The sequence below is a fragment of the Phyllostomus discolor genome, chromosome 6 (assembly GCF_004126475.2).
Source record: "Phyllostomus discolor isolate MPI-MPIP mPhyDis1 chromosome 6, mPhyDis1.pri.v3, whole genome shotgun sequence".
Classification (NCBI taxonomy): domain Eukaryota; kingdom Metazoa; phylum Chordata; class Mammalia; order Chiroptera; family Phyllostomidae; genus Phyllostomus; species Phyllostomus discolor.
Window position 1 is genome coordinate 122749400 of NC_040908.2, and position 19427 is coordinate 122768826.

The window sequence follows — 19427 nt, forward strand, 5'->3', positions numbered from 1 at the left end:
ATTCAAAAGGTCAAGATTTATTAGAACCACTGCCTTTCCCATGCCCTGGGCAGGAGCGGTTATTGCTGGGACCAGGTAAATAGAAGAGGAAGGAGTTTTAATTTAAATATAATAATTCTCAGTACATGGAAACATAACATAGCCCCCCCCCCCCCCAGATATGTAGTTAATAGACCTAGGCAAAAAATCATTTATCTAATTCAGATAATCTAATTTCTATAAACAATAATTTTTAAATCACTCCTTGTACCCCTTTGATTTAGACCAATCTATAGAAATTTAGTAGATATTTAATTATAATCAGCATTTAAAAGTTTGTGCTTGTATGGCTTCGTTGGCTATCTGATTAATGACCCTCTTGGTCAAAATAACCTTTGTTTAATATGGTTGATCTGTGGGACTTCCTGTACTTTTCGGTTATTTCTTTGTTTAACATGATTGATCTACAAAAACTTCTGTATTTTTTGAAATTATTTCTATGGTAACCATTTCTGTTTTAATGGTCACACTGTGCATTGAATGTTGTATAACCTCCCCTGTAAAAATAACGACTGATTTTTCTTGGTGAGTCAGTCAGGTCTAGAGAGCCTGGCTGTCCTCTGGCATCACATTTGGTGTCTGTCTCGTTTCACCTGAACCGTTCCTCCCTCGGGGACCCTGAGACCCGCCGAGGCTGGACCCCGGCAAGTTTATAGGTATTGTTCTCCTTTTTATAGTATTCCACTCGGTGGGTGTACGAGTGCTGTTGTTCAGTCAGCCATTCTTGCATGTAAATTATGTAGGCTGCTCCTAGTATTTTGCAATTACAATGCTAAAATGAATTGTTTTGGGCATACATATTCTTGTACAGCTGGTGTGTGACCAGGGTAAACTGCAATAAGTGGGAAAAACCTGTGTGATTTTGTTATATATTGCCCAATTGTCCCTGATTAGCATTGTACAATTTGCATTGCATTCTGACCAGCAGTGTATAAGAGCACTTGTTTTCCCTCGGGCTTGCCAACAGAATGTTTTGGTGTACTTTTTAATTTTTGCTAGTCTGATAGGTGAGAAATAGTATCTTAGTGTTATTTTAATGTGCATTTTTAATATTATGAGGTTGAATATTTTTTCATGCATGCATTTTTTCATGCTATTTTTTATTCTTTTTTGGTGAATCATCTGTTCATGTCTTTGGCTGCTCTTCTATCAAGTTTTTTGCAACTTTTCTCCCTCAATTTTTAAAGGTTGTTATATATTAGAGATGTATCACATTTACCTACATTACATGCTGTAAATTGTTTCTGTCATTTATTTGACTTTTCTTGTTTTCTTATAATAATTTTATTTTCATATAAATTTATTAGTCTTTTATTGCTTTTGGGTGAGTTTGCTTTTACTAAACCCAGGAACATTAAGTTATAATAAGCTCTTTTGGTATGAATAGAATATTTGAGCTTAAAATAATGTTTTAATAACCTACTTTTCAATTTTTAAATACTTTTCCATTGTTTTAATGTTCTGGAAACAAACTAACCCACTTAACGAATATATAAAAACATGTACATAAGGGCACAGGCTCCAATGTGGCTCAGCATGGCACGGATCAGAGGCCCGTTAGACCCTCAGCACTGGTCACGAGGCACATCCACCTGCTCACGAACTATGGCGGCAGCAGCCAAGATGGGGGAAGCTTCAGCTGCCTCAGTTCTAAAGTCTCCACTGTGCAAGGTGTGCTCCTTGCACATCTTTTAGATACTCCTTTGGGTTTCCCTTATTTGACTGTTTGTGGATGGTTCATAACTGAAAAGAAAAGGTCAAAATTGCCTAGCAGGCCATGCTACCAGACTTGAATTTATCTTTAAGCTTCTTACAGAAACTTGGGTTTGAACTGTGTGGGTCCATTTGTCTGTGGATTTCTTTCAGTAAGTACAGTCGGTGCTTTACCCCCAGGTTTTACATTTGTGGACCAACTGAGGAACAAAAACAGTATTTTCTGTCTGTGGTTGGAATCTGCAGATGTGGAGGGCTGGCTGTATGCTGTGTTCTATGCCATTTTATGTAAGAGGCTTTGTCCACGGGGGGACCCTGGAAGCAATCCTCTGTGCATACCAAGGGATGACTGCAGTTAAGCTTTAGGGGAGTCAAAAGTGATACTCAAATTTTCAACTATGTGGGAGGGTTGGTGCCTCTAACTCCTATGTTGTTCAAGGGTAAACTATCACTAATGCATGCAAACAGTCCATTAGATGAATGTACCAAGACTGATTTGTTTTTGAAAATATTTTTGTATTTATGTGCTACTCCCAATTTTTATATTATGAACAATGGTATAATCATCTTCTAATTTACATTTTATAATTTGGTCATCTCTTGAGAATATGGTGGATTCGGATTGACGGGTGAAATGTGAGCATATGCGTTTAAGGTTTTTAAAAATCTGTAATGCTGAACTGTCAGCCAGTGAGGTTTTATTAGTTTCTAATCCCAAGAAGAGAATGCCCATGTGTCACTTGCTCACACTCATGCCAGCACTGGGAGTTAGCAAGCCTTTTCATCTTTGCTGGATCAGGTGATTCAACAAGAGACACATTTCTGTTTTATTAGAAATTATAGAATTGCTGGTGAAGGTGAACTTTCCTTCTCTAGGATGCCACTTTCTGGAGAGATGGGTCTCTGTCCTGCAGAGGGGCCCATCTGTGAGAAGATGGGGCTTGTTTTTGTCCTCTTCCTGCTGCCCCACAGCTCACACAGAGGTCCATGGGCCAAGGAGACAGAGGGGCTCCTGTGTTGATGCCACTGGGGACAGTGCAATGAAAAGTGGCTGCAGGAGAAAAGAGGGACTTGCTATCATCTATCATCACACACAGTGAGGAATGGGAAATCATTCCAGAGAATTGGGAAACTTAACTAGAAAATGAAGCTGAGAGGGTATCCTGTCAGAAATGGACGAGGTCACAATTTACACAGTAAAGAGACAGAGGGACAGAAACAGAGACACAGAGCAGGGTGGCAGCTGATGTGGAGGCAGCAGAGCTAAGGAAAAAAAGTGTCATTCACCCAGAAGCTCTGAGCAGCACTATCTGGGATGATTTAGCTCATCCTGCTAACCCTCAGCTTCCTGTCCTGTAAAATGGGGATAAGAGAATTAATACATCATTGCAATGTTGAGAGAATTAAATAAGAACTGTGTAAGCCATTGTCTTACTATATTTAAAGACTCAGTAAAAACTGTATCCATCTCGTGGTGAAAGGAGCTCCTGTTCTTTGGAAGATCATCTAGATGGTACAAATTTCAACTTGGGGCTCTTTCCACAATGCAGTGCTTCCATTGCAGGCTGTTGAAGATCAGTTCCAAGCTGGCTCACTTCCCCCTCCCCCTTAGTGCCTCATCTTGATAACCTTTGCAGCCACCCTGTGGTGCTCCAAAGAATGGCCTGTTTCCAAGCAGTCCTTTAGCCCTATGCATGTACTGTCAACTCATCTCTGACAAAGAAACCAATGACGTACAACTGGAAAAAAACTGGATGTTCACATCTAAAAGAAGAAGACCTTTATCTTAAATCAACTGTTGACATTATTTTTTTCTCACTACAAAAAGCATTTATTCCAAAAAGAAAAAAAGAGTGAAATTCCAACATGCATATTTGTTGTTTCACTATCCTTTTGTTAAAGAAAATTGCCAAAATTCACAGCAAATTTGGCAGAATGTGCAGACATTTTATCATGACAGAAAAATAGCAAACACACATCTGAGAAAAGGCTCACCATTAATCCTTAGAAAAATGCAATCCAACAACAGATAGCTTAACAAAGTTATAAAAAAAAGTTTAAATAAAGAATGAGTAAAAAAAAAAAGAAGCCCTGGCTGGTGTGGGTCAGTGGGTTGAGCACCAGCTTGCAAACTGAAAGGTTACCAGTTCGATACCCAGTCAGTGCACATGCCTGGGTTGTGGGCCAGGACCCAGATGGGGGCGTGCTAGAGGAAACCATCCATGTTTCTCTCACACATTGATGATTCTATCTTTTCCTTTCCTTCCACTCTAATAAAAAAAACCTTAAAAAAATTGATCAAACCAAATATTCCCTAGAATGTGGAAGAGTTGAATCCCTCATACACTGCTGGAAGAATGTAAAAAGGCACAACTGGTTTAAGTCACAACTTCCTAATTTCTTTTTTTAAAATCAAATTAAAAATCTTAAATTATATTTTATTATGCTATTTCAGTTGTCCTGATTTTTTCCCTCTTTGCCCTTCTCCACCCAGCACCCCACACTCCCTCAGACAGTCCTCGCACCCTTGTTCATGCCCATCGGTCCTGTGTATAGGTTCTTTGGTTTCTCCCTTTCCTATACTGTACTTTACATCCCCATGGCTATTCTGTAACCACCAATCTGTACCTCTTAATCCCTTCATCTCTCACCCATTCTCCCACACCCACCCTCCCATGTCTTTATCATTAACCTTTGGCATTTTAATTATGTTGTGTCTTGGGGTGGGCCTCTTTATATCCATCTCTTTTGGGACTCTCTGTGCTTCCTGGACTTACATGTCTATTTCCTTCACCAAATTAGGGATGTTTTCTTTCATTATTTTTTCAAATAGATTTCCAATTTCTTGCTTTTTCTTCTCCTTCTGGCACTCCTAAAGGTGAATGTTGGATTGCTTAAAGTTGTCCCACAGGCTTACACTATTCTTGTTCATTTGGATTCTCTTTTCTTCTTGTTCTGAGTGGTTGACTTTTGCTTCCTTATATTCGAAATCATTGATTTGATTCTCGGCTTCATCCACTCTACTGCTTCCCTGTAAATTTTTTTCAATTAGTGTATCCCTCATTCCTGACTGGATCTTTTTAATACTGCTCAAGTCCTAAGTTCTTTTAGCATCCTTATAACCAGTGTTTTGAACTCTGCATCTGATAGATTGCTTATCTCTATTTAATTTAGCCTTTTCTGGAGTTTTTATCTGTTCTTCCATTTGTGCCATGTTTCTCTGTCTCCTTGTTTTGGCAGCCTCCCTGAGTTTGTTTCTATGTATTAGGTAGACAGTTTTGACTCCATGTCTTGGTAGTGTGGCTTAATGTAGTAGGTGTCCTGTAGGGCCAAGTGGCACAGCCTCCCCTATCACCCAAGCTGGGTACTCGAGGTGCACCCTTCGTTTGGGCTGAGTACACCCACTTCTTGTAGTTGAGCCTTGGTTGCTGTTGGCAGATCACTGGGACTTACCCAGGCCAGTCAGCTGCAAGGATTGGCTGTGACCACTTACTACCAACCTCCGCCCTCTGTGGAGGATCAGTTGCGCAGGGGCAGGGTGGCGGTGCTCCCACGTCTGTAGCGGTCCACTGGGTGTGCTGGACCCTGGGGTTTTCTGGGTGGTGCAGGCCAAGGTCAGCCCTGACTGATTTTGTCTGGGGCCACCTTGCCTGAGTTATAAAGCAATCTGAGATGGCTGCTACTTATGCTGGGCTTGGAGGTCTACAGAAGTCAAGCTGTGAATCTAGGCTGCTAGTTCCTGGCCCGGGGCTCACTGAAGCCAGCTATTGTTTGTTGAGAGGATTTAGGAAGTTGTGAAGCATGAGCCAAGATCATCCATATGGAAAAGAAGTTTGGGTTGACCTGTAAATTGGGTGGGGTGGTCTCTGGGGATCCCCAAGGGGGGTCAGTGTTAGCCAAGCTGACAGACTCTTAGAAATGGTATGAGTCTGCCAGCTCTGTGTGGGGGAGGGCCTAAAAAAGGGACAATGGCCTCTGCTCACCTTGATGCCAGACACCTCCGTCCCCCTGAACACCACTGGTGCCCCTCAAACCACCATCCCATTCTCAAAGCTCGGAGGGAGTGAGTATGAATATCTGAGTTCTTTAAGAACTTCTTGGGGCTCCAGAAGTTTCTTCCATCAACTCAATCCCTGCTGGATTTTGCAGCTGGAAGTTTTGGGGGCTTATCTTCATCTTCCTGGCAATGGAACCCTGGGCTGGGGATCCTGGTATGGGTCTGGGGCCCCTTGCTCCCAAGGTATCCCTCCTGAATTTTTATCTACTGCATGTGGATGTGGGACCATCCCATTTTGCATCTGCACCTCTCCTACAGCCTGGATGGATGTGGTTTCTTTAATTCTTTGTCAGACTTGTATTCAATTCCATTTCTGCTGGTTGTCCTATATATTAGTTGTAATTTTGTTGTGGTTGTGCAAAGAGGCGAGCCTTGTCTGCCTATACCACCACCTTGGCTGGAAGACTTTCCCTAATTTCTTTATGTTAAACATTCACCTACCCTCTGACTTGGAAACTGTATTACGAGTTATTTGACAAAGGTAAATGAAACATATATCCATATAGAGAATTATATACAAATGTTTGTCCCAGCTTTATTTTCAATAATCAAAATTTAGAAATAACCCAATGTCCATGCACAAATGAATGGATAAACAAATGCAATGTACTTAAAAGCTAGGAATAATTCTCAGTGAAAAAAAGATGAACTACAAGTATATCATTAATTAATCTCCAAGTATTTGTGCAACATAAATGAAAGCAGAAAAAATACATTTATTCACATCACATAAATTCTAGGAAATGCCAAGTTATCTATTAAAGTGAAAAGTAAATCAATAGTTACTTGGAGAGCTAGAAAGGACAGGGAGAGATTAGAAAAGGATGTAAAGTAAAAAGACAGTGACAGATATGGTCAGTATTGACTGTAGTGATGGTTTCAGTTTAATAGATATGTCAAAATTCATCAATACTATAAATACGTTTACTAATGAAAACTTTTGAAAAATGGTTCAACATAAAACAAAAACATGCCAACACTCTTTGGCAAATAGGTTTGGCAACCCACTGTGGATCAGCCTTGCCTCAGTGACATCAAATATACCAAACAATGAAGGACTTTCACCCAAATCAACAGCAACACTGGCTGGATCACAAAAGCCACATCCTTGGACCACAGATACCATTTTTTCTTTATCTTTGATTTCCTGCCTGGGCACAGGTGGTTTTCAAGTGAACACCTGAGAGGGTACACAGTCCACAAAACCTTTTGATTATTTTCAGTAACAATGACTTTGGCCACAGAAAATAAACATGACTGGAGATTCTCAGATCTGTGTACCTGCAGTCTTTTCACAGAAATAATTCTGGATGCACGTTTAGAAGAGGCACATTACACCCAGCTGGCTGCAGTCTTCTCCAATCCTCATTATTCTGTAGCAATCATGGTTTCCCCTAACCCCTATGGTCCTACAACCAAGTGACCATCACCTATGGAACTGCAGATAGTAGGACATACAGCCCTTTGCGAGACCTTCAAAAGTACCCTGTGAACAAAGGAAAAATTCATCTGCTGTCAGAAGCACCTGAGGTTGTCACATTGACCCCCTCTTGAAAGTTATCTGAGTCTCCTAAAACTCATAGCATCCAGGCTTCACATGAGTACCAGAGAGCCCGGCAGTCTTTTCTAGGAACATGTGGGCAGCAATGTAAATTTGGCAAAAACTGGTGAGCTAATCTTGGCACCATAATGGCCCCTCGAGGGCAGAGAAGTTTGAGACCCTCATAAAAGTTCTTTACCTCTTCCTGCTGTAGAGCCCAAGTCTGCTTATAATCTACCCCACACAGTAAATAAAACATTTTACCAAGATTAAAGAGGACTTAAACAAAAAGGCCTTCATTATTTTACAAACCAAAGGGACATGGATCTGGCAGTTACTGCAGTGGTAACTTTGACACTGGAAATATTATTCATCACAGGTATCTAGGAAAACCATGCCCCTGAAAAGGCAGTCCTTCTGCAAGCCATCAGCTGAACTTGGATAATAAAATATGTTCTCTGGGGGTCAACACTCGGTCTGGCCCATGCCCCAACTACTCAGAGTGAAGGAAATGCAGATCTCATAGGGCTCAGGCTACTCCTAACTTCCTCCAACAAATCAGAGAACAAAGTCAGCTTTCTTGAGCACATTAGGATGGTGCCTGATGCAAACTATGGAGACCTGGCAGGTGGTACAGCTGAAATCGCTTCAGCCACATAAACTTGTAGTGACATAAATCTGGCAAGAGCCCTGGGCAGGTTAGAAAGTATAACCCAGGCACACATACTTCCCACATTAACCAAAACTTATGGAAAACCTCCCACTGTTGACAGTTCAATGTATGAGATTACATTCAGAAAAATGGGGTCTCAGAGTTTCCTCCAGTGTTAACACTGAACAAAAAATCTGTACATTTCCTACACATCTAGGAACTTCTTCCCATGTGAACTCTCATGTGCTTAGAGAGGTTAGAATTTTGGCTAAAAGATTTTCCACATTCACTGCACTCATAAGGCCTTTCTCCAGTGTGAAATCTCTCATGACAACGAAGTTCAGAGCTGCTGATGAAAGATTTCCCACAGTCATTGCACTCATAAGGCCTTTCTTTAGTGTGAACCCTCTGATGACAACGCAAGTGAATGTTCCTGACAAAAGCTTTCCCACATTCGGTGCACTTATAAGGCCTTTCTCCTGTGTGAAATCTCTGATGATAACGGAGGCCACTGCTACATGTGAAAGATTTCCCACAGACATTGCAATCATAAGGCTTTTCTCCAGTGTGAAATCTCTGATGATAACGGAGGCCAGAGCTACTGATAAAAGATTTCCCGCATTCACTGCACTCATAAGGCCTTTCTCCAGTGTGAAATCTCTGATGACAACGAAGGTCAGAGTTCCTGATAAAAGCTTTCCCACATTCACTGCACTCATAAGGCCTTTCTCTAGTGTGAATTCTCTGATGACAATGCAAATGATGGTTCCTGATAAAAGATTTCCCACATTCACTGCACTCATAAGGCCTTTCTCCAGTGTGAACTCTCTGATGACAATAAAGGCTAGAGATTCTGGTAAAGTATTTTCCACATTCACTGCACTTATATGGCTTTTCTCCAGTGTGAACTCTCTGGTGTTGAATGAGGCTGGTACTTTGGCTAAAGGATTTCCCACATTCACCACACTTGTAAGGTTTTTCTCCAGAATGAACTCGACAGTGTTGAATAAGGCCACAGCGATCTTTGAAGCATTTCCCACATTCATTGCACTTATATGGCTTTTCCCCTGTGTGAACTTTCTGATGATAACGAAGGCCAGAGAGTCTTGTGAAACATTTTTCACATTCATGGCACACAAAACACTGTCTTTCAGCAAGGACAGCTTGATCTGGAGCAAGTGCATGGTTGCAGCCAATGGCTTTCTTACATTCTTTCCTGGTGTAATCGTTTTTCCTTTGCAAACTCACCTCAGACATCGACATTTCATTTGGCCTGTCCCTGGCGTGCGTAGCCTTTTCTTGAATATGACCTGAGATGGAAAGGACGTCCTGTCCAACCTCCCCACAGGTAAAAAGCTCCTGGGATACACTGAAATGGCAGCCCTTTGCAAGTGAGACCCTGTCAACACCTCTTAGGAAGGGCTTCTCTCTCATGTACTGGTGACACTTGGCACTGAAATAAAACTGTTTTGCACATGCACCACACCTCAACAATTTCTGGCTGTGCTGTGTCCCCTGCTCCTCAACCAGGTGGAAAATGTCTTTCAAGACTGGCGCACAACGCTCACAGGGGTGGCTTTTCTGGGAAGACAAAGCTACATGAGGATTCTCTGCCTGAGACGCTCTTACAGAAACATTCTCTTCAACGGGTGCCTCCACATTCTCTGCTCCACAGCAGCAACCTGAAGAGGATATAAGCGCAAAATTCTCCCGCATTACTTCGAGGTACAGGTGTTTCTGAGCCTCAGTAAGGAGGGGCCATTCCATTCTGGAGAAGAACACGGCAACATCCTCAAAGGTCACATTAATCTTAGCTGGGCGCCCAAGTGTGGCCACTGCCATTACATTCTGTGGGCACAGAGGGGCAGGAGTGGCGAGCGAGGAGGTGGCCCTGACGCTGGTCCCTGTCCTGGCCCTGGCACAGGTCATCTGGGTGATGCTGTCATGTTGCCGAGCCTCAGATCTACGTCTGTTCAGACGGGTTCCAGGACTCTTGCGCCTTCTCATTGTTCTGGCACGACCCAGCACTCAGGATGCTCCGAACCAGTTAGGTGATACTGAGAGAAGAGAAAATGCCTGCCAGAGAACACCAGGAGTCAACTGACGACTTTAGAAAGGATAAACAACTGTTGATTTTAAAAAGGATAAACAACTGCACTGCAAAGCTTTCTGTAAGAACCTCAAAGAATTCTCATGAACAAACGTAGCTTTAAAAAAGTTCAGCTCATCCATATCCTAAAGTACACTTGTTGCCAGGGTTTTGAAGTAATTTGGATGAAATAAACAAACTTGTGCGTTCGGCCACAGAAATATAGGACTAAAGTATCTACTAATTTCGGATGAAAAGCTGTAAGGACAAGATGGACCTTCTCATGGAGGTAATTAAAATAACTGAGGGCAACATGTTTTTTTGAGGATAAAATTATTAAAAAAGGGAAGATAAGCAGTAATAACAACAAAGACATTTGTAACATTAAAAAAGGACTGACTAGCTTTGCCTGGTGTGGCTCAGTGGATTGAGTGCCGGCCTGCAAATCAAAGGGTCGTTGGTTCGATCCCAGTCAGAGCACATGTCTGGGTTGCAGGCCAGGTCCCCAATGGGGGGCGCACAAGAGGCAACCCCACATTGTTGTTTTTGTCCCTCTCTTTCTCCCTCCTTTCCTCTCTCTAAAAAGAAATATATCTAAAAACAAATAAATACATAAAAAAGTACTGATTATAAGGAAAAACTATCAATAAAAATTAAAATTAAGCACATTCAAGGTTAGCTAAGAAAGAAAAATCTGAGATAATAAGGAGTTAAACAGTGATCAGAGCTGACAGTAAAGTTAAGCCACACCTGCCCTGAAGGCCTTCCCTACAAGCCAGGCAGACATCAGGAAGGCCTAGGGAGACACACGTTCCCATTTCCTTTAGCTCTTGGTGCCACATCTGTCAGCTGTCACAGCACTGGCACACTTTAACAAAACCTCCCCTAAACTCTGAGATAAGTGAAGAGAAACACACGGAACCATGGCATTAGAAATACTGGCTTTAAGGTACAGCACTGTTTACTGTCTGACTACATGAAATCCTGTCATATCTGGCAAGATATGGGTCTGAGAAAATTCTTGCTCTAGATAGTTCCTGTTTCTAGAGAGTCATATGTGAAGCAATCACTTATTAATAAGTTATTTTCCCATATACTCTACTACATTTATTGTCAACAGCTCAGAATTTCCTAAATGGGAAGGAAGGGAAAGAACTTTATACATGCACTAGTTCAGAGACTACTGACTTCAACTGTAAGAGGGTGACCAACTCATCCAGTTTACTTGGGATCGTTCAGGCACTCAAGTCTGCCTCCTGGGAAACCTTTCAGTCCTGGGCAACGGGGGACAATTGTCATTCTAGCTGCAGAGTACAACACTGTGAAGTCCAGGGAGAGAAAGTGACTGGACAAACTGCAGGGGGAAAAAGTAGGGTTTAGGCAATAACTCAGCTCTGAAGGCTCCCAGGAGATGGTAATTTCCATTAAACTAGGCTGTGACATCATAGAAATCTGAGAATGATGACAAGAGCCCAGCTACGGGGAACCCAGCTTCAGGCAGGGGAAACCTAGGCTTCATCATGCCCAAGATGTTATTTTCTCAGGAGGGAGTATACCATCAGACAGGTAGGTGGGAGATAGCATGTAAAGTAACAAATAGAGGCTATGGTTACTTATTCCTCTACTCAGGCCTGGTCCTTTTTCTGAGGCTATGATATGAACTATGAACTAGAATTTACCTGAGAAGTGTCTCATGAATCTTCCTAGGGAAAAAGAACAGCTGGAGCTCAGGAAGCTGAGAGGAAGCACAGAGAAAAAACTTAATCTGAATACTCCCTATAAATTTAGATTTATTCTCTGCACAAAATGATAGTACTTAATATGGAAAACAAAACTCTGGAAATTTAATTTGGAAAAAAAATAATGGATTGGTATACCAGTATACCCAATGGTACATCCAATGGGGGCCCCAAAGAAGAGATATCAGAAACCACTCCTCGCCCCAGCCAGCAAGGCTCAGCTGGTTGGGCATCATCCTGCAAAGCAAAAGGTTGCTGCTTTGATTCCCAGTCAGGGCATAGGCTTGGGTTGTGGGCCTGGTTCCCGTTGCGGGTATGCATGTGAGAGGCCACCAATTGTTGTTTCTCTCTCTCTTTCTCTCCCCCTTCCTCTCTCTCTAAATAAAAATAAAAAATAATAAAAAAAGGAACCATTCCTCATGCTCTTGTGTTCTGATAAGGTGTTCATTTTCAGGACACTAGGCAGTATGGGAGAAAATTCAGGTCTTTAAGAAGGTATAAAGGCTCAGAAAGTGTGAAGGGGCTCGTAGAATGATAATGATGGATGGCACGGGTTCTTGGGGATGAAAATCCCCTCCTTTCTCACACCCTCACTCCACCCCAGGTTTCTGAGTCCTTACTCTGGTAGAAAAGGAATCCCTGACTGGACAGTATGAACCTGACTCCTCCCTCCCTCTGCTCTTTCCCCTTTCTGTCCTGGGCTCTGTCTTCCCTGGTTCAGGGGCGTCATAGCATCACTAACACAGGGCAGTAGGGTTTGTTCCACCAGGGGCCTAGGAATCTCCTAAAAAGAGCTGAAGTTCTGGGAATGACCAGAGGACATCACCCCAGCATGAAAACTCCCATAATGAACACAGTTCTCTAATTTGGTCAAGAGGAGACAAGTTGACGCGTCCTGTGAAAAACACAGGGGAGATGGCAACAGGAAGACATTAGAGGATATTAGATTTTGTGGTCTGACCTAGAAAAAAGCTTGTCAACTTGCTTTTAGGATCTTGGGAAAGCCATCTGCCTCCTGTTTCTGTGTGTGTTTCCCGACCCTCCAGATTGCTCACTGGTGTCCTTAGATGTCTTCACTCTGTCCTGCCTCCTTGACACCTTACCATGGGGCTCCCTGACATTCAATGACCATAAAGAGCCACTTCAGTCACATCTGGATTCATATCACCTGGGGAGAAGTGGCCTCTCTCAGCCAAAGGCACATTTCAACCTTATTAACACATTGCGTACTGCATAGAAATCTCTAAGACATACGCCAGGGACTGCACGTTTTTGGGCAAACTGCACGTTATTTAAATCATCATAACGACAGATCATAATGCACTTTTAGGTGTTGCTTTTCAATAATTATAACATTTTTTGTTTACAAAAAACAATTAAACTAATTAAATAATTAAAGTTCCTAGTACTTTTTAAATGTATGGTACTGCATAAAACATTTTCCTCTATGAAGAGGGACCAAACAAAATTTACGTAAGTATCTAGATTCGCTCCTTTTTCCATGGGCGGCACAAACTCTGCAGGCTCTCGTAGGAAATTTTTTCTTTCCACTCGCTAGAATACACATAGGTTTATGCTGCTTCATATCACCTGACAACCCTCAGAGGAAGGGCTGGACAGATTTGTCCCTGGTTCCGGAGAGCCTTCATTATTGTCATTATCCAGTCTCTCGCTACTGATAGCAGAAACTGTTCTTCATTTTCTCTTGGCCCTTGTTGATAGTTTCTATTTCCTTTTTCATGTTGATATTGTTTGCAGTGAGCTCACTGTAGCTTCCCTGTAGTTTCTGGTAGCTCACTGTGAGCTCATTGAGCTTCCTGACAATCACTGCTTTGAACTCAGTATCTGATAGTTGAGTTGCCTCTATTTCATTTAGCATTCTTTCTGAGGCTTCCTCCTTTCCTTTCATTTGGGAATTGTTTCTTTGTCTTCCCATTGTTTGTGAGACTCTTCTGATAGCAGAAACTGTTTATACTTTATTTTTGCTTGTGGATTGAGGCGTGCAAAACACAAAAACTCGTGAGCGGTCCTTAACAGATGGTGCGAAAAACACAAGAAAACTCGTGAGCAGTACGAAATGTGTTAAGCCTCACAACAGACTAAAATCTGACCCAGAAAACACTGGGCAAGAGGACTGAGACACCTATGAAATGTGCCACACGTGTGAAATGTGGCATGCGCTCCCAGGAAAGCAGTGCTGGGGACCTTGGAGCTCTGTGGAGTGCACTACCTCTGGTGAGGAGGGGGTTTTCCACTGCTCTTGTGAAAACTCTACCACAGTCTCTAAAGTTAGCCTGCACATCTTGGCCCCTCTTAGCTTCACTGTGAGTACTGGTGGCTCACTGACCCAGAACATAGCCCCTGAACTCTGCTTTTGGGGTGTTGGGGTTCACTAGCTTTCACTTACTTCTGAGGTAAGCTTACTGAACATGTGGAAATATGCCAGATTTCTGTTTGTTCAGGAACTACATTGTCTCCCAGAGTGGAAACAGGGCAGTTTCCCTGTCAGATAAAAAAAAATGGAAAGTATGGGGTGGGGGGCAGGGGGAACATACAGTCCAGAAAAGGAGAAACAGAAGACGGTAGTTGTCCCACCCTCGAATAACTTCTCCCCATACTCACCAAACTGAAGGGTCTTTCCCTTCACTTGCTCTCCAGTTTCCTCTGGGCCCTCTTCCTCTGAGGCTGAGGGCCTTGTCCCAGGCCTTCACCACTTCACCCCAGGGGATCTGGGAGGACCTCTACACAGATGAGGGTCTTACAGGAGAAACCTGAATTTTTTTCTTCCTCTGTCAGCTTCTCCAGGTTCTGCAACATCAACTTGTGTAGACACTTGCCCTTGTCTTTCTGAGGTTGGCTTTAGTTGCTAGAGTACAGATGGAACAGAGGAAAGAATAGAACGATTTAATAGAGAAGTCATCCTCTCTATAGTCTGAGAAATGGCTCCCTGAATCAGCTCTGAGACCTCCTTCTTCTCTCTGTGCCCTCTGCCACTTTCCTCACCTCCCCTGCATTACTAAAATAGCCTCCTGACTGGTTTCCCTGAACAACATTCTCACCCCACCAATGAATTCTAGAGTTAGAATTCCAAAACCCATATCTAATCATTTCACTTCACTTCTCAAAATCATTTAATATTTCAGGATGAGGTCCTAACTCCTCAGCAAAGTTTAGTAGGCTCTGATGACCTCCCCTCAGCTTACTCACCCAGCCCATTGCCATCACCTCCCTTTCATGTTTCCATCCCCTCAAATCACTAAACAGGCCTAGTAATAGGCCCTTTTTCACCTCTTGTCTGAAACTTCCACAAACTGTTATTCCATTTCTCCTTCTTTCTTTAGTGAACCCCTACTCACATTTCAGACCCAATGTTAGACATTACCCCCTCCAAAAGACTGTACCTGATCCCCAGAGATCAGGATGGTTGCTCCTTATACATTCTCAGCAGTACCCCAAGCTGACCTCTATGATAATACTTACCACACTGTGTTAATTAGATAGTCAACAACTCGAGGGCACAGTATGTTTCATTCACTACTGTATGCCCAACACTTAGAACAGTATGGAGCACAGTAAGACTTTTAATAAATACTGGAGAAGGAATGAAAGATTAACCAGCAATTACTTGTGTTCTGCCTCTATCTCACCACCTCTTCACCATCATTGATAATATTTTCTTTCCTCCCACTCTGTAGTTATTTCTCACTTAGCATATTCTCCAACCATATTACTCTTCTCTTCCCTTCTGAGATTATTTTCTCATCAAGCCCTGTATTCAAACATTAGTCAACATTGTACCTATGCCATCAAAATTGGAGAGTATCAGGTGTGCTCTCTCTTAGCCTCCCACTACCTACCCACCTTTACAACTTAGATTTACCAACACCTGTATTCTCCATGGGGGCAGTGAGACCTAGTGGCCAAAGGCTCAGGATTTTTTAATCAGATAGACTGCATTTCAAGTGGTAATGACTTTAGGAAAGGCCTTCATTCTCAGTCTCTCAGTGGATAATTCTCAGTATTTCATGATGTTGCCTTCAGGGTGAAAGGGGAAAGTACTTAAAAAGTCTTACCAACTAAAAGAACCAACCCAGTAAACCACAGGAATTGTTATGATTTTCCTCCTGGCTCAGGGATGGAGTGTCCCTGCTATTCAAGATCACTGTATCCCACACTGCCCTTCAAATAATCTCAACTCACGTAGAACATTGCTACGTCAAATATCCCTGATCTCTTACATCAGGGGTGTCAAACTCATTTTCACCAGGGGCCACATCAGTCTTGTGGCTGCCTTCAAAGGGTGAAAGGTATTTTAGGACTGTATAAATGTAACTACTCCTTAACTAGGGGCAAGGAGCACTGCTGCCAGGTGGAAACAAGGTGCTGGGCCAGATAAAACAAGGTGGAGGGCCAGATGTGGCCCGTCGACGTTGTGTTTGCCACCTGTGTCTTATATCATATAAATCTCTTCAAGGTGATAGTTTAATATCTATTTTAAAAACGAACATCACCACCTTTTGCATGTGTTGGGCTCCCTCAATCCCAAATCTCAACTAACCTCCCCATTCATAAGCCACCTTTCTGAAGCTATATTCTCTCTACCTATTCCATAGCCCAGCATCACCTGCCTTATACCTTAGCCGTAGAAATAACTGTTCTTGCAGAGTCTTATGAGGTCTTTACACTGCCAAATTAAAATAGAATTCCTCTCATGCTGGAACTCTCCACTGAATTCAACGGTTTTATCAGTCTGAACTTCTTAAAACCCCCTGTATCCTTTGCTTCAGTGAAACCAAAATCTGAGTTCTATTATCTCTTAAAGTTCCTCTTCATCACCTGAAGTTTAAAGTCTGTTAGGCAACCACCTACAGACCATTTTTATTCTCATTCTACATGATCTGCCAATGACTCAAATCTGTTTTCAAAATGGGATGGGATGGATGTAAAGAAATAAGTGGTAGATACAAGCTTTTTTTCCTCCCCGTTGTGCTCATTTTATCTACTCTCATGGTTTCAGCTTGCACCTGCATATGTCGAGGCCATGGAAATCTCAAGTTCCATCTAAGTCTTCTTCCATAATCTTCAGAGTTCGATATCTAAACAGCATCAGGATACCTTTTTTTGTTTATGCCTCAAGTTGAATTTGGCAAAAATAAGATTTCCTACTTCTCCTTAATTATCATTTTAGTTAGCTGCAAGATTTGCCATACAGGCAAATGTGGGGTTAGGCTAGATGCTCCCACATTCTCTCCAGCAATTTTCTCCTTCAAGTCCTGTCTGACTTGGTTTTTCCTAATACCTTCAGTTACTTTAAGGACGTTATTTAGCTTTTACACTTACTACTGATAGGAGGGTCAGTGTGATAGAAGCTACTCCATCATTCTCAGATATGGAGGTTGTATGTACTTTATGCTTATTGTAAAAGTCCTAAAGAGGCTCCAAGGTACTGACTGGTTTAGTTTTCATTCTGTGTCACCTGGATGGCCACGCCAGATTTCTAAGTGGTCTCTGACCCTTACTCATTACCTAGTTAATAAGTTAGCATGGGTTGGAAGGGGGAAGTCTGGAGGCAGAGATATCAAAATACAATAATTTAAACATCAAAAAGAATATCTGCAATGGATCTAAACCCATCTAACATACAAAAGCCATGAGTTTGAGTTTGAGAAAAATTACTTACCTTTGGAAATTCTAAGGGCCTAATTCATTTTTCTGAAAGCAGGTAACGGGAGAACAGTAAGCATGCCTCTCTTCTACAAACTGTATTTCCAGTGCCAGATCTAAACTTCCTGAGCCTCACTGAGTGGGACAGAGACACCTACAGACTGCTATTAGCCAAATCCCATAATCTCTTTTGGGTCTTAGCAGTCCTCAAGGTGAGATAGGAGACCATGTCAATCACCTTGCTGGCCAGAATGAAAGAACACTGTCCTAATGGAGAAATACAAATAAATAATGATCTATTCCTAGAACCTAGGGCCTAGAAAGAAATATGTAATAATAATAAACTCTCTCCTAAGTTCTATCCACAGAACCTAGGGTGAAGAGAGGAAGATATGAAACGTAGGCATCTTGTTTTCAACTACCCTATACAGAAAGAAAAATAGAGAACACCTGCTGAGCAAAATTTCGCTGAAACCAATCACCTGGTGACAAAGACAAAGAACCTTTTTCTTCCTTAGACCCTACAGGTTAACAGAAACCGCAACACCAGCAGAACCCCTGCAACCCTATAAAACCTTTTTCTCTCACCTCGGTGAGACTCGCTGGTTCTGACAGCCAGAGTTCCCGCCCTCTGCAGAGATGAAATAGATCTTACTTTCATTATCAATGTCCCTGAACTAAATACTTTTATTTCAGGATACAAGAACCCAAGTGGTTCCTGTCAGATTCGGTATCAAAGGCATCTCAGTGGCATTTAACCCAGGGCACCACTCCACTCTAGCGGAGACTCTCTTCTCTCAGTCTTCAGAATACTTTTTTCTTCTGTCCTCTATTTCTCCACCCCCTTACCCCTCAGTCTCACCTGCCACATTTCAAGTTTGCATTTCCCTTCGTGTCCTGCGAGGAGGAGAGGCAACCGGAGAGGGGGTGAGCGAGCCTGGAGCAGTCGAAAGCGTTCCTAGGCTCTCTCCCGGACCTGGACCCACGAGGGACGGGGCTAGCCCTAAACTTCGTGGCGTCCACAGCCACCTCGCAGACAGAGTGAGAAGCACACAACCCCGCAGACAGAGAAGCGGACGGGCAGGTCCAGCACTCACCTGGCCGGCGCGACTCCCCTACCTGGCAGGGGAAAGGTGGCAACCGGAAGCTTCCTCCGATCCGTCCTCGTGGGCGGGGCTACCCCGTCCTGTTTTGTTACAGGCTAAAGCAGACCCGGTAGTCTAAACCGATTTAGGCGCTCAGCGGGAACCTGGGTGACGTTAAGACCCGGAACTGAAGCGTGGTCTGGTCGTGGGGTCACGTCCTCGTGGGCGGTGCTCCCCGATTCTGCCAGGTTAAAGGCGAAGTCACGCGCTGCGGTCTGCTCAGCTGGTGGGAGGGGTTCTGAGGGGCAGTCGCTGGTGGCTCCTGCACTCGAGGTTCCTTATCGTGGGTCCACTCAAGCGGTCACAGGAGTGAGGACATGATCCTCAGCCCTAGGCCACCCTTTAATGAAACAGACGGTGTGCGTATCTTAGACGGGTAATAGATTAGGGATTGGGTAAATAAAACGTTACATCTGTCCCATGCACTATAAGGGAGTTGTAATGAGAGTGTAGAAGGGAGATCTTGGTCGCTTGAAGTCCTGATGGCAGCACTGGTGTGTGTGGGAGTGTGAGGGTAGACAGCCAGGGCCCCGCCTGCAAAGAGGGATTTATAATGGGGTCCAGAACTCAAGGTGTCCAGGAATTATGAAATATAGGATATCCTCACCCCCACAATCCTGAACTGGAGGATGGGACACTAGGGGCAGGGCCATTGAATTATTTTGCATCTCAATAGTTGGCTAGCTTCATACCCAATATGCAAGAATGGTTAACAGATCTATAACAGCAGGTTAGTTTCATAGATATGTTAAGTAGTTGTGGCCATGTTTTGAGCGAGGGAGATGGGAG

General features: G+C 43.0%; 1 protein-coding gene across 10 annotated transcripts; it reads right to left on the bottom strand.

The window, feature by feature from the left end:
- Window positions 1-6319: 6319 nt before the first annotated feature.
- Window positions 6320-18573, bottom strand: LOC114499959 (zinc finger protein 883-like). 10 transcript variants are annotated; one of them, XM_036028909.1, is made up of 5 exons: window positions 18356-18565; window positions 14452-14695; window positions 11770-11825; window positions 11316-11444; window positions 6320-10077 (listed from the first exon to the last, which is right to left on the bottom strand). In XM_036028909.1, exon 5 carries the CDS (start codon window positions 10006-10008, stop codon window positions 8215-8217), a length of 1794 nt encoding a protein of 597 aa, XP_035884802.1. In that variant the 5' UTR covers window positions 10009-10077; window positions 11316-11444; window positions 11770-11825; window positions 14452-14695; window positions 18356-18565; the 3' UTR covers window positions 6320-8214. The 10 variants fall into 10 exon arrangements, 9 of the variants coding, with proteins under 9 accessions (XP_035884802.1, XP_035884801.1, XP_035884795.1 ...); XM_036028908.1 differs by having other exon boundaries at window positions 6320-10058; window positions 11279-11444; XM_036028902.1 differs by having other exon boundaries at window positions 11279-11444.
- Window positions 18574-19427: the final 854 nt, after the last annotated feature.